General features: G+C 38.5%; 1 protein-coding gene across 5 annotated transcripts in view; it reads left to right on the top strand.

Annotated features, from left to right (window-relative positions):
* SPATS2L (spermatogenesis associated serine rich 2 like) overlaps nt 1–14,098 on the top strand; it is a 112,654-nt gene that overhangs the window by 69,634 nt on the left and 28,922 nt on the right. For all 5 annotated transcript variants that reach the window (XM_042874502.1, XM_042874505.1, XM_042874506.1 and 2 more), the window contains one exon: nt 5,368–5,429. In XM_042874502.1, coding sequence (XP_042730436.1) covers nt 5,368–5,429 — 62 coding nt within the window. The remainder of the gene's footprint in view (nt 1–5,367; nt 5,430–14,098) is intronic.

The following is a 14,098-nucleotide window of genomic DNA, read 5'->3' as shown; positions in this document are numbered from 1 at the left end:
AGAGGCTTTTTTGGGGTACTGTTTAGAACTTGGAAAATGTTAGTCCTGGGATGTTTGTAGGAAATTAGCATAATGAAGAGAAAAACTGGGTTTGCACAAGATGCAGCAGATGGATGCAAAAGCAGGTAGAGATTTAAATGTGGAGAAGAGTCAGGTCCTTGAGACCTGGGATTACTGTTGTGTGGGGGTAGCACTAATATAGGTAACACTTGTGGCGGGCAGATGAGGACATATATCATTTTGGTGGTGTAGGAGACTGCTTTTCTGTAAATGTAGACATGGGAAAACCTCAAACTAGCTTATTCTGTGATATTTTATGGGGAGATTTCTCTTCCTTATTGCGGAAGATAAGTTACGTCTTCAGTGTTGGAAGCAGTGAACAGCTGTTACGCTCCTCTGTTCTGTAGAGCTCACTGCCGGGGTGTTTTTACAGATTTTATCTATCTGGCAACACTGACACTTTCATAAGCTCATTTTCCCTTCTATGTATTTGTAGTCTTATTCCTTTTGTTTGGCTTTGTTGAAGGAGAGAAAAGCATATTTTTGCTTTTTCTGATGCTGTTTGTAAATCTGAAGTTTAAATGCAGCAGGTGATAATTGTGGAATTGTGCAGCAGGACAGGGCACAGACTCTTGTTTCCCAATTCTCTGATGCCTGAATTGCAGGCAACCCCACCTATGCAGGATGTTTCATGAAAGGAGTCTGGCAGCTTTGCCCCAAGGCCTTCCTGGCTTTGTGAGTGACAATTCCCAGGAGGCAGTACTGGCTGAAAGATGGCAGGTGTTCTTTGGAGGCTGAATACAGCAACAGTGGGACTTCGGAGCTGCTTGAGGGCAGAAAAGGAATGGCTATAAAGGCTGGGCAGGCAGCCATGTACCCAGCAGGCTGTGACAGGTGAGCTCAAGCATGTTGTGCTGCAGTGGTTAAAGGCCATACCTGACTGCTTGCCCTGGGGTTGTTGCTTGCAGTAATGTCAGGAGGACAGAGCATGTGCCAGCACTTCAGCTAGCTGCAGTTCAGTTTAACCTAGCTTAAACCTGTGAGGAGCAATATGAATTGCTTAATTTGGTAGAGCAGAGAAATAAGCTCTGGCAGACTTAATCTAGTCTTCTCTGCAGCACTCCCTTAAAATGCCACTACTGTATTTTTCTCTTCTTGTATTGAAATGCTTCAGTTTACAAGGCAAGGTGCGCCATCTCCTCTGCAAGCATGTAATAGATATAAAATAATGTACTTCCATCAGTATTTGAGTTCAGGATGTAACAAGTAACTGAGAGTTCTCTCCTATTCTGGGAAAACATCTGGAAATTGCAGTGAGAAATTAACAACCTGTTTAAATACAGGATTCTGTAGTGTTTCTTTTCTGTCATTCCTTCCTCACAAAAGCCTTGTTGTGATGTACTTTAACTTTTCAAGAACACAGCTACATGCAAGAGATACAGCACAAGACAAAGCATTTGAGAACCCTTTATACAGTATGTTTTATACTTAATATGTTCAATGCTTGTGCTAACTGACAAATTAAGGCACAACAGAAAATCTTCTGCAAAGACTTCTGCAGCCATGTTTTTGTGCACCTGTTGACATGCACAGCACTGCACTAGCTTTAGAATGCAATTGTGGGCCATATTCTGATGTTGCATAGCTCAGGCACAAAGAACCTCCTCTAAAGTATTACAGATCAGAATGGAGCTGTTCAAATTTAGATCCAAGCCTCCAGCAAAAGCTTTAAAAATTAATTGGGACCATTTTTGTGCATGAAATTATTCATGCGCTATAATCTTTCCTCATAGGATTTAGTAATGCAGCAATTTTTCAATATGGGATTAAAAAAATTGGGGGGAGAAGTCAATTCAATAAACTGATTTGCTGCAATGAGAAAACCAATTAACTATTAAATGCAGTGGTAGAAAATACTTTTAAAAATCAATGCTATACTGAGATTTCAATGCATTAGTTTGAATTTTATGTAACTTGTAGTGCTGGACTGTGAGTTATATAAAGGAGCAAGTGTTTGATGCAGGTTATTTCAATATCTGCCCTTGTAGAGGGTGAATGGAAAGTAGCTCCAGCTCAATTTTAGCATCTTCATCTTGACGGTCATAATATGCGTATTAATGAAAAGTTTGAACTGTAGAGGAATGACTCCATTTGCAAAAAGCTGATGCCTTCTTGGTTCATGATCTTGTGGAGGATGAGTGGGGGCAAGAAGAGGGAAAGAAACATACCTCTTTTTTGAGGGTATGTTTTGCGTGGCTTGCCCAGTTCTGATGTAGCTTGCAATTGTAAGCCAGCTGAACCAACATCACATTTGTCAGGGGAAAGCTACAACTAGTAACACCTGGAGCACACAGCAAAGGAGAGGCAAGTCAACTCTGGCAAGGTGTTGTGTGACTTGTTTTAAAGTGGGTCAGAGCATTGCTACAAAGATTAAATTTGGCTAAGTGTTGCTCTTGCATGGTTTAATCAGCACATTTAATTTAAATTGGATGCATAATTTAGCTCTGCCTTCAAACTAACATGAACTGACAGGTTTGGGTTTTTCACTAAGTAAGATCACTAATTAATTTGCTTCATACATGATGCAGTTTTACAACGTACAGTTTTGGTTCAAAATTGGTCCAGTATGCTGGAAAAGTAGAACATGAAGATTTAAGGTAATGGATATTTTCCCATTACGTGTTTGTTTTATATAATATAGTTCTTAGGATCAGAGGGATTTGTTAGATATTAACCTTGTTTTGGTTTTTCTGTGATACATTCCCTACGTTTTCCTATTTTTTTATCTGTTGTTTCTCTTGATACTGTGTTTTTTTTAATTATTGTTATCATAATGTATGTGTTGGTTTGAGTGCACACAAGAGAACAGGCTTCCATTCATTTGTCTGTAGTATTGCTGGAGCTGATAGATAATAGGTATGAGGGTGAGCAAGTAAAATAACTATTCATGAACATATTATCAGCGAATAATACCAGTGCAAAACAGAGCTTGATGTTGATAAACAGAAAGCATGGTTTTCTGAAAAGCTATGAGGGATAATGAAGAGTTAGAGTGATTTTTAGAGCTAGGTTTCTCAGTCTGAAATTTGGTGGCCTATTTCTCATGCTCTTTGCCTTGCCCACTTGGCTTAAGAAACAGCTGACAGCAGAAGTAAAGGAGAAGCAGGAAAATCATAGAATGGCCTTGGCTGAAAAGGACTATAATGACCATCTAGTTTCACCCCCCTGCCAGGGCAGGGTCACCAGCCACCCGACCAGGCTGCCCAAAGCCAAATCCAGCCTGGCCTTGAGTGCCTCCAGGGATGGGGCATCCACAACCTCCTTGAGCAACCTGTTCCAGTGCGTCTCCACCATCTATGTGAAAAGTTTCCTAATATCTAACCTAAACCTCCCCTGTCGCAGTTTAAAGCCATTCTCCCTTGTCCTATCACTGTCTACCCTCATGAGCAGTCGTTCCTCCCTCCTGTTTATATGCTCTCTTCAAGTACTGGAAGGCCACAGTGAGGTTTCCCCAGAGCTGCTCTTCTCCAAGCTAAACAAGCCCAGTTCCCTCAACTTTTCCTCGTAGGAGAGGTGCTCCAGCCCAAAAAATTATAGCTACAGTAGACTGCATTAAGTTAACATGTTAAATATTGGAAATGGAGTTATCCCAAGGTCACGTTCTATGTAGTCTTCCTGCCTGCTTTCTCCTAACATTTTGTGATTCTGCTGTCATTGGATGGGCTTGACAAAGAAACTAATTCGAGCTCTTTGATTCTTGATTTTAAAAACAAAAACAACAAAGCAACAGTGAAGTGTGGGGGGGTCTTCTAATCTGAAATGCTTTATTCAGTGTGTGTTAAGGCATTAGTGACCCAGTTGCCAGGAAGAAATCTTACCAGATATGTAGTGAGACCTGGGCCGTTTTTTTGTAAGCTCATTGAGCCACTGAACAAAGTCAGATGAAAGGTATGTGCTTTATATAGACAGGTAAAATGTGTTCATGACACAGAGGACAGAAGGAACCTTAATTTCAGGGTTTTTTCAATAACCCTTTAATAAAGGCTTCTTTTTTGTTCCTTTGTTTTCTTCTGGCACCCTTTTTGTGATGTCTACTCTCCATCAGACTGAAACTCAAAAATTCTTTCCCTTTCCTGCTTACCATGAAGTCTTGCTGTGGTTTGAAAATGTGATTCGTTGAGCCTCGTAATTTTAATTAGAAAACACGTGCATAGAAAAATAAGTGAAAATACTTATGTCATGTTATAAAGTTCTGTAATAGAAACATTTGGAGTTTGAACACCCCCAGAGTGCTGTGTCCCAAAGCTGGAGTTAAAGGAGGTTTTTTGCAGGTTTTTTTTTAAAGTGCTTTAAGAGATCTAGATTAACTGTGGGAAGTCTTATCAGTCTACATAGCAGCAGAGGACTTAAATGGTAAAAAGGAGGAAGTGTTTCAGCTTAAAAAGTTGGAAAGAATTAAGATTTCATTCTCTGTCATTTATGTATGACAGTATTTTCTTATCAGTGTGCAAAGGAATTGAGCTTAGCAACTCAGCCTCCTTTGTATCATTTGGCGTAATCTTCTCTGTGATTCTTCATGTGTGACTTCATTTAAAAATGTGAAGATTCAAGTTTTGTTTCTTATTGAAATCTAAGGTAATTGGTTTTGATGGAAACGGGGTTAGGCAAGTGGACTCCTTTCTCTGTTAATTCTTCATCATGTGGTGTAATATCTCTCAGTTATGTGGCTGAGTAACTGGAAATAGGATATCACAGGGTTTCTTAATCACATGCAAATTCCATTATGTGCCTAAATTTTCAGAACAGACTTGGGGATTTAACCATTCAGACCTTTTTAGCTTTAATAAGGAAGCACGTGGTTAAATCCTTTAATTTAGTTTTGAAAAAAAAAAAAATCAACTATGCAGTACTTTTCTGCCTTATGGCACTTTCAGCTTTTTTAAGATGGGATCTTCAGAGAAGTTTTCTGGCAAAAGTAGTATTTCTGGTGAATGGGAGAACAGATGTTGAAGTCATCTGAGGTATTCCTCTTCCTTGAACCTCAAAGGTATCAAGTAGTAACGAATGGGTTCCAATAAACATGGATGGGAGAAGTATGATACACCTCCCATCCTGATTCATACTTGTGAAGCATTTTTAGAATGTGTAGAACTAATCTGGAGAAAATGTGAGATTTGAACTTTGGGGTTTGGGGTTTGTTGTTCTGTGTTATTTTTTGTTTGTTGTTTTTTGATTGTTTTTACAAGATTGAGCAGGAAATGTAAGTTTTCTCAAGTTTCTCCAATGCTTAAATACAATTTACATGTGTGTACCTCTGTCAGGTTGGGATTAAACATCATCTTATTTGCTTTTTTCTTCTTTTCACAGACAGCATTCTCTTAAGAAGAGAGATGGCAGAAATCAGTTCTCCAGTAAATATCAAGGAGAAGGTAGGCACAAGTGTCAGTACAGCGCAAACCAAAATGGTGTTGCATACACATTTCATCTCTGCTCCTTCAAGGTCTGTTCACATGCTTAATTTAAAATTAACTCTGTGCGTGAAGTTAAGTACACAGACAGGTATTGCTAGGATTAGAATATTAATTTTGGCTAATGAGAAACACATTTTGCTTTTCTGTAAGGAGACAATGTTTTGTCAGGTATGTATTTTTTATTCTCTTGTGGTCCTTTTACATGCTGATACTGTGGAGAGTGGCACTTTGTGCTGGTTGCTGTGGTACAAAATTGAAGAAACACAGCCTTATGAAATAATGTTTTCCAACCAATAATGTTGTACTTGTAATACTCAGAGGCAATTCCTGAAATTACAGAGCCTGAAAAGAGGAGAATTCCTACCTGAATAACTCTGCTTCTAACTGCATTCTTTGTGTATGGGTGTATCCTCTCCGTAACATGGCTACTGCTAGAGCCTTGCTTGGCCTTTCAGAAGCATTAAGGAGTTAGTCCTAAAGCAGTTAGGACTGCAGTTTTGCAGGCCACTTGTATGTGAAGTGCTGCAGTGCAGGGCATGTATTCTCCCATGAACCTCACTGTTGCTGTAGCCACCATAGATAAGCAGCATAATCATCTAAAAAGCACCTTGGGTTTCTAGAATAGTTTTTCTCCTGTGCTATTTAGTTTACAGATAGGTCAAGGAATCTTTTTTTTAACTCCCAGCGGGCAGCTTGTATAGAGATAATCTGCCTCAGTGATATTCCTCACCAATGCAGATGGGAAACAAGGGAATTTGTTAAGAACAGGAGAAGAAGGAAGTAAGGAGAGTGTAGGAGTACAACACAATGTTGTATTTTAAAAGGAGCTAAGGTTTTGGGATATTTATAAAATCAGATTTTGTTTTGTCTCGTGTTTGAAAAGATGTGGACCTTTACATTTAGGAAGCTCAGAAAAAAGCTAATAGATTCCTTGAATTGCTTTATTAAGCATGATCTGGCTCTCAGTGACAGATTCTAAGACAATGTGATGTATGTGAAGGGCCAGAGCTTAATTCTGTTAGTAAGCCCAAATTTATTCAGATATCAATATAAAATTGATTGGGTGTATTCACATCATGGAATTCCACAAGAAGAAAGGATCAAGTGTGTTTTACAAAATACCCTACTTGAAGGGAATACAGAAAATTGAAGGCAATATGAAACTGAGAAATGTAGTCATCTTCCACTGTATCATAAGACCTGCATGCATCCTGCTGCGTGTCAGGCATGTGAAATGTTCTCTGTAGGCCTGTCAATGGAAAAGACAAGAAAAAAAAAAAACATAGTTTCTTGTATTAACCCTTTCCCCAGCTGTGAGAAAATATTGTTCAGCAGATAAAAGACTTCCCGAACTTCGGTTTTGCAATTCAAAACTGTAGTTTCTCAATTCAGTAGACCAGTAGTAGGGAAAGTAATGAGGAAGACCTGCAAAATATTGTAAATGTGGCTTTCTGGACTAGAGTAGTCTCAGTAAGTGATAGAGAATTAAGATAACATGTAACACACCACAGCCTCTCAAAGACATAGCCCTGAGCTCTAGAGGTCAGTAATCGGATTTTAATTAATTTACTATTTCACTCTGAGTTCAGAATAAAACAAGGAATTCCTCAATCGGGGAACATATTTCTCAGAATTGATCATGACTTAATGGCTTAGACACTGCATTTAGTTAATAAAGACCTCGAGAACTGTGACAGTTATTGATCCTGAAACAAGGTTTCCTCAAGCTTCAGATTAATTATGTTTCCCAGAAGAGAAGTTACACACTGTTGTTACCTGCCACAGGAAAGAAGTTGCCAAGGAAACAGAATAGCAAATGATGATTTATAAGTAGTTCAGGTGGGAATGAGTCCCTGTTGCTGTGTCCATCTTTTCCTAATTATTCACTTTGCTTTCAAAAGGTTGTAGAACCTTTTTGCTTTTATGTTCCTTGACAGGAAGCAGTCCCTGACCTGCTGCACTGCCACCTGCGGGCTTTTGAGTCCTTTTCTATTCGTATTTGTTGTGAGCTGCTAAGTGAATTATTGTGGCTGAGGATTTGCATGTCAACGTGTATTTTGGTGAAGAGAATATTCCTTAGTCTTTAATAATAGACAGGATTTAAGTATTGAGTAGCATGACGGATTTTTGCACTCATTCTCTAGTGCCAGAATAAATTACTGTAAAACTTAAACTGCCACTCCGTAAATCAATTATCAAGTTATGCTTATTTACTATCTAGCTTAATTCCTTTCCTTAATTTAGTCAGTTATACAAATGTGGGATCTTATAAATTGCCTGTTTGTCTTTTGCTAGTTTTAGAATGCAGAACTGCAGCAGGATTTTTATGCACCATGTAATATTTGCTGTGCAAAGTCTGATATTTCTTGATTGTATCTTAAGACTAAACATTTATGAGCACACACATCTTAAAGCAGGTAGATAATGGAATCAATACCTATTTATTTATAATAGTTTCTCTTTTAGTTGCTTTTTTCCACTAGCATTTAATGTCCCTAAATCCCTATGCCAAACTTAAAATCTAAGTTACCAGCAGTTAAATCTTACTGCAAAATCACTGGGTTTTATTCTGAAAAATACAGTCTAATAAGCTACTGATTAGAGGCTTAGCAATTGAACAGCATGAACTTCGTAATCTACATATACCTGTCCAAAGAGCTAGCACAGTCAGTCTGCCATTGCAACTGGACAGTCCTGACTCATTCTGAAGTGAGATTGGCATGGCAGGACATAAAACGTCCATTTCACAAATCCAATTTGATTTGCAGTGTGCAGGGTCTTTCAATTAGAGGCTTCTATAGCCACATTGATGTTATTGCAGAGCTGCGCCATAGAAATTCGAGCACAGGGGTGAACTGATGCACCTTTCTGAGTTGGCTTTAATTGTATTTGCCTATGAAGTGCCAAAATGTACAGACCTCATGCACTTCTGGGCAGACATGTTCGTGGTATCCTGGCAAGAGAGTGTAAATCAGATCCCTTTCTCACTTAAATAACTTACATGTGCAGGGCAAAGCAGACATTCTGCGAAGCATAATGGCAGTGAGTTTGGTGTTTATTGTTATTCATCCTTTTGGTGAATATTTTTGGGAAACAGAAATGAAATTTATAAATCATTTCTCTGAGCTCCATCACTATCAGTACAAATACAATCAGTTATCATTTAAAAGAATAGAATAGAATACAATTCCTTCCCAAGCCTTCCTCTTTCCTACCTCAGTGCTTGCAAATGCTAGTATACATAAGATTTTGTTCCTGCTAGGGCTTGACTGAAATCTGAGGAACTGTGCGTCTGCACACAAATATTTTTCCTTTTTTGTGAAAATAGAACCTTCTCTAAGTTGATCATTGCAGATAACGTAAGTTGACAATGTAGAGAGTCCACAAAATTTTGGCATAATGTTTGGTTGATTGATTAATGTTTGTTTTTCTTGTTTAAATGGTGGCATTTCCCCATGTACTTTCCATGATCAGCCTCTAGTTATTAGGGAAGTATAACTTCTGCCACTGCTTTAAAGGAGACATATGGATGAGGTAGACGTTTCGAGTAATATTGACTGAAGTTACAATACTCACATCTGCAGATTTTATAAAACCCTACCCTAATTTGAGTCTTAAAAGAAGTTAGTATCGTACTGACACTTGTGTAATTGACTCATAACTTTTCAGTTGGAATAGTTCATAAAGTCAATAGATTAAGCGTTGTATTTTATCTCTTTCCCCACTTTTTCCCCAAGAGAGTAACATAAATATTCGCCTGTGATGTCAGCCTAATGAGTGTTTGCACAGTTGGCAGAGACTTCTGCAGCTGTGATGCTCATGTGTGGAGCCAGGGCAGTTCTGATTACCATATTTCCATACACATAGTCCACAGATTTTCTGAAATAATACAAGCCCTGCACTTCAGCAGCAGCAGCTAGGGTTACAGTGTCAATGTAGTTAGTGCAAGGAGTTTACCATCAAGATCTCTCTCAGAATAATTCCTTTTGTCATGACCCTTCCCTGACTATACCATTATCTCTCTTGCTCCTGGTTATCTTCCTTTGTACCAAAAAAATACTGTGTATCTCAGGACTTCTTTCTGCTCTCAGGGTCTTTAAATACTGAATTATAAATCGTTCCGATCATGTATGTACAACTTGAAACTTTCTGTGGATTGAAGGATGAAATTGGCCAAACTCATTGGCTTAAATTCAAAATGATTCCATAAAATTAATGGAATTATTCAAACATTCACCAAGTACACCACCAGAAAAGGTGCCTAAAATCGGAATGGTGGGGGCTTTCAGATAAGAAGCAATTACGGTGAAGAATATGAGCAGCTCATTTCCTGCAGCAGGTGAAATGTTTTCGTCCAACACGAGGAGAGTGAATACAAGGCATTCCCCAGAACAACCGTTCAGGTCTCTCATGTGGCTTTTAGTTTTGATTCAACAAAATATTGGGAGTTGTTCAAACTTCTGAACTTGCTGTTGGGGCCATCTTTTTTTACTGTGTCTGGTCATGTTTGAACAAGATCTGGTGTCAACTGGTGTAAGCAAAATAGTCAAAATGAAAATATTCTTCTTGGGATTCTATTAGAAGTAAAGTTTTGCTGCAGTTTCACGGAGAAGTTTGCTGTTTCATTTTATTTTCACTTCAAACATCAGAGCTGTAGGAACAGACAAACAGATTTGTTCTATTAGCTGCAAGAAGAATATCTTATTCAGATATACTTTGGTGGATTTCAGTACCATAACTGTAACCTTCATAAGTGATGGGCTGCATACAAGGAAATAATAGGATTTGTTGTGGAAAGAACATAGTATCTTAAAACTCGCATTACAAGAAGCAGACAGTTTCCAATCTGAGTTCACTAGGTCTCTTTAAGGCTGACCTTCACAGCTGTTTCATACACACGTGTTGATGTGAAAGGACTTAGTCCAAAGAGCAGCAGAGTTGGTTAAAATGCACTTCTGTCATTTGATGAGCTATTTAACTTGGGCTGAGAATATTATAGAATTAGGTTTCTAAATAATGCTGCCATTATTCAAGTGGAACAGGTCTTACTGAGCCAGACCCTCTTTATATATACTTTTTCTTTTAAATATGTGTCTTCTCAAAACCGATTTCCATTTCATTAGTTTAAAAATTAGAGCAGAGGAGGATGCAGGACATTGTAAATCCAGGATGTTTGCCCACGCTAGATTACTGCAGCAAGTAGAATTTGTTTTGTGCTTATCAGGGGTAGGTGATCTGACGTGATAAATGGGGCATATAGCAAATAGAGAGGTGCAGACCGGATCGAAGCTGTTATTTTGCTCAAAGGGCAAGTTAAAAACATGTGCTCAGTGTGTCACAGTGAACTAATCTAGTTAGTGAAGCTTCTAGAAGAATGGGTCCTAATAAATAATATTCTGTTAATTCAGAAAATTCAAACTGTGTTTATGAGAAATTTTTTCTGTAGTTTTTCAAACCTAAACTATTTCTGCCATGAGGTGTTCTGAAAATACATTTTCCTGTTTAATGTTGTCAGGGTGTCTGCTAATGCTTCATAAATTACAGAAACCAACAGAGTGCTGTAGACAGCTCTCCTTCTCTTGTCTTCATGCAGGGTTTGGGTCAGTCCCAGCCAGAACTGTAATCTAGACAGAGCTTACACTGCTACCTGTCTCCAGTTGCAGTGACTATATGCGCCATTTATGTACTCATAAAGATCTACTACTGACACAGTAAGAATAAGCAGGATCAGAAAACATTTGTGTATTCTTTGATAACTGTACTTGAAAAATTGAAGCCTTCCGCCTGCAAAGGGCTTCATACAGGTGTTCGCAATCGTTAGGGACTCATCGGTCTGTCCATTTACCTCGGTGCACACCAATGTGGTGGGTGGTAAAATGGCGTTAATTGCAAGGAGCACACCCTTCTTAAAACTTTCCCCATGCCTTAGGGCTACTACCTGACCAATGGACATGTGGAATGTCTTGTTTCTTCCTTATTTGGTTTATCCTGTTCTTCTCCCTTATCTTCAGGCCATTTGTTGCCATGGTTTCCCAGGGGCCGAGGGGCCCCTGTCGACCCTGTTCGGCAACAAAAATGAATTTAACTCCTACATAGAGAAAATCTGCTGAGCTTAATAGTTCATACCCAGTGAAGGTAGATGTGTGTTAGTGTTTGTAACCAAGCGTGAGTAGAAGTATTTTAAATGAGTATGTGACCATAATAGTGGATCACTTCAAAGGGATTGCAGCAGATGTGTTCAAGGGTTTCGGAACAGCCATGAGCTTTCAGCAAAGAAGTTTAGTTTGTCACTATGTCACAAATATTTAAACAAATTCTCTGAACCCCGGATATATTACTTATTCACCGAAAACATCCTCTTTGAGATGATGCCAAAGGGGAGCAGATGGAGTAGAGCAGCCAGCAGGCAATGCTTGATTCCGTGTTGTTACAGTTGCCTGGGAACCATCTGAAACTTGACAGAAAACCTAAAGGATTTGGATGAGTACGCAGTAACATCAGTTTGGCTCTGGGTGCAGAGTAGCTGTTGTCACAACTTCTCACAACTTTGAAGCAGGCTGTATCTCTTTTCAGACTTGCTTTGTCAGGGCCCTCTCATGAGATCAGTGCTCACAAGGACTTCAGGTAAGATAATAGCATGAGCAGTTAAAATGTCAATGAATTTTTTTTTTTAAGCAAATGAATGCCCAGTCAAATTTCACATGGTTGAGCAGTAATCCTCAGAAAAACAGTCAAATATGTCTGACCAAAAGGAATGAAGTTCTGCTTTCCACACGTTTGAGCATACGTGGCAGTTTTCAGGATAAGGGCTTTGTATTTTAGACCTGTGGTAGCTTCAGAGTAGCTTTTCTAAACTAGAATGTTGAATGAGCCTTCTGAGCATTAAACCAAGAAGGAAATGAATTATCTGGTCAGGCCACTGAAGGAAAAAGCTCAGGAGTGTGACTATTGTCAGAGACAGCATCTCAGCTAATGCTGATGTTAACCATGCAATTATTTGTGATTCAGGATATATGTCCCAGGAAGCTTGTCTAGCACCCAAAATGGTGACACAGATTTTCTGAAAATCCACACTAGATAAAGACATGATGATTCATAATTGTTAGAACAGTTGACTTTCCTGTAGTCTGTTAACGTTATTTTTTCTAAGATCAGGTTTCAGTGAGTATGAAAAAGCTCTCTGTTCTCCCACATATACAGGGAAATAAATTTAATGTTCAGAGTTTGTTCTTGCAGACTGTTAAGTATTGATACGGTATTAATACCAATAGGATGAGGTTCTTTGGTTCTTCTTTTTCATGAGGTTGGTATATGTTTTTTAAAAGGAATTTGTTTTTTGATGAGAAGTCATAATGTATTTGGTTATTTCAGTTTCTGTCTGTGCTGTTTATGTGTTGAAAAGATAGATGTTCTTGGTAAGTTTACTGTAAGTTTAGGGAGATATAATTTGGATGTATACCCAGCCTGGTATATTAACCTATCAAACCATTAATAAAAATGAACTACACACAGCTATGTGGATTGAAGAGTGACAGACTTTTCTCAGGCAGTTGGAGACTTGTAAGCAGTAGTGTAGCTGTATTGCCAAAAGGACAGGTGTATCAGCAGAACCTGGCATACTGCATTGCATGGCTCCAGCTCACATTCAGCCCCACTCTGCATCTCCTTCTTGTCAGCTTGTATTTGTCAAGTATTCCTGCAGCTTAGCTGCCTTTCATTGCAGATTGCAATGGGGCTTTTATGACCTTCAGCTGTGTAAGTGCATTTATGCTAGACTTACGCTTTCAGAAAGGCTGTCGATCTCTCCCTTCAGTGTTTTCTTGTATATCTCCACGTTCCTTTCCAGAAATGTATAGGATACATTTTGCATGTAGAAACAGACCTCAAGTTTGAACGTAGAAATCTACACAGATTTTGAAGATGGAGTAAGAGAACTAAACATAAAATATTAGGGACCATAAAGTTAAGGCTGTCATTTGACCTTGTCTTCCTCAGCTTGTCCTTGTCCTCCTGTCAAGTAGGCTGTTAGGTTAGAATTCTGTTAGAATTTGCTACTTGCAGCCATTTATCCGTTATTTTTTGGATATTCAGAAACCACCGACTCTTTTCGTTGCAAGTGTTCCACAATTCCAGTTTATTCTGGATGAAGTATTCAGTGCATATGTTGGAGACATAATGTCTGACACACACATCTGGCTGACTTTGAAAAGAAAACATGCCTAGTTTATTTCATTTTATTAAAAAAATTTTGAGACAAAATATTTCAGAGCAAAACCTTCTGTGATTTCTCTGCTGTTGGAATTTGGTTTTGTATCTGCTTTTGTTGTTTCAGAACAGAACAGTAGATGTATCATTTTCTTAATAGCATATCCTACAGATTAGAAATTCTAGTTTTCATCTCTCTTACCAGGTAAGTCAATGCAGAAATCTGGAAAGCAGAATCATTAATAATCAAGTGAATATCCATACATACTCAAGGGAAGCTGATTAACTATGTGTTAATCACCTTCTGGTTTGGGTTTTCCAAAGTCCAGAATGCTTTACTATACAATCTGATACTCATTTGCTAAAGAGTCGTCTTATGAAAGTTCTTATTTTCTAGAGAGAAAAATAAATGTATATCTTTT

The sequence above is a fragment of the Lagopus leucura genome, unplaced genomic scaffold (assembly GCF_019238085.1).
Source record: "Lagopus leucura isolate 7727_CA_CO unplaced genomic scaffold, USGS_WTPT01 Super-Scaffold_100012, whole genome shotgun sequence".
NCBI lineage: Eukaryota > Metazoa > Chordata > Aves > Galliformes > Phasianidae > Lagopus > Lagopus leucura.
Note: the sequence above shows the minus strand (reverse complement) of the source record. Positions and strands in the feature narration are given on the sequence as shown.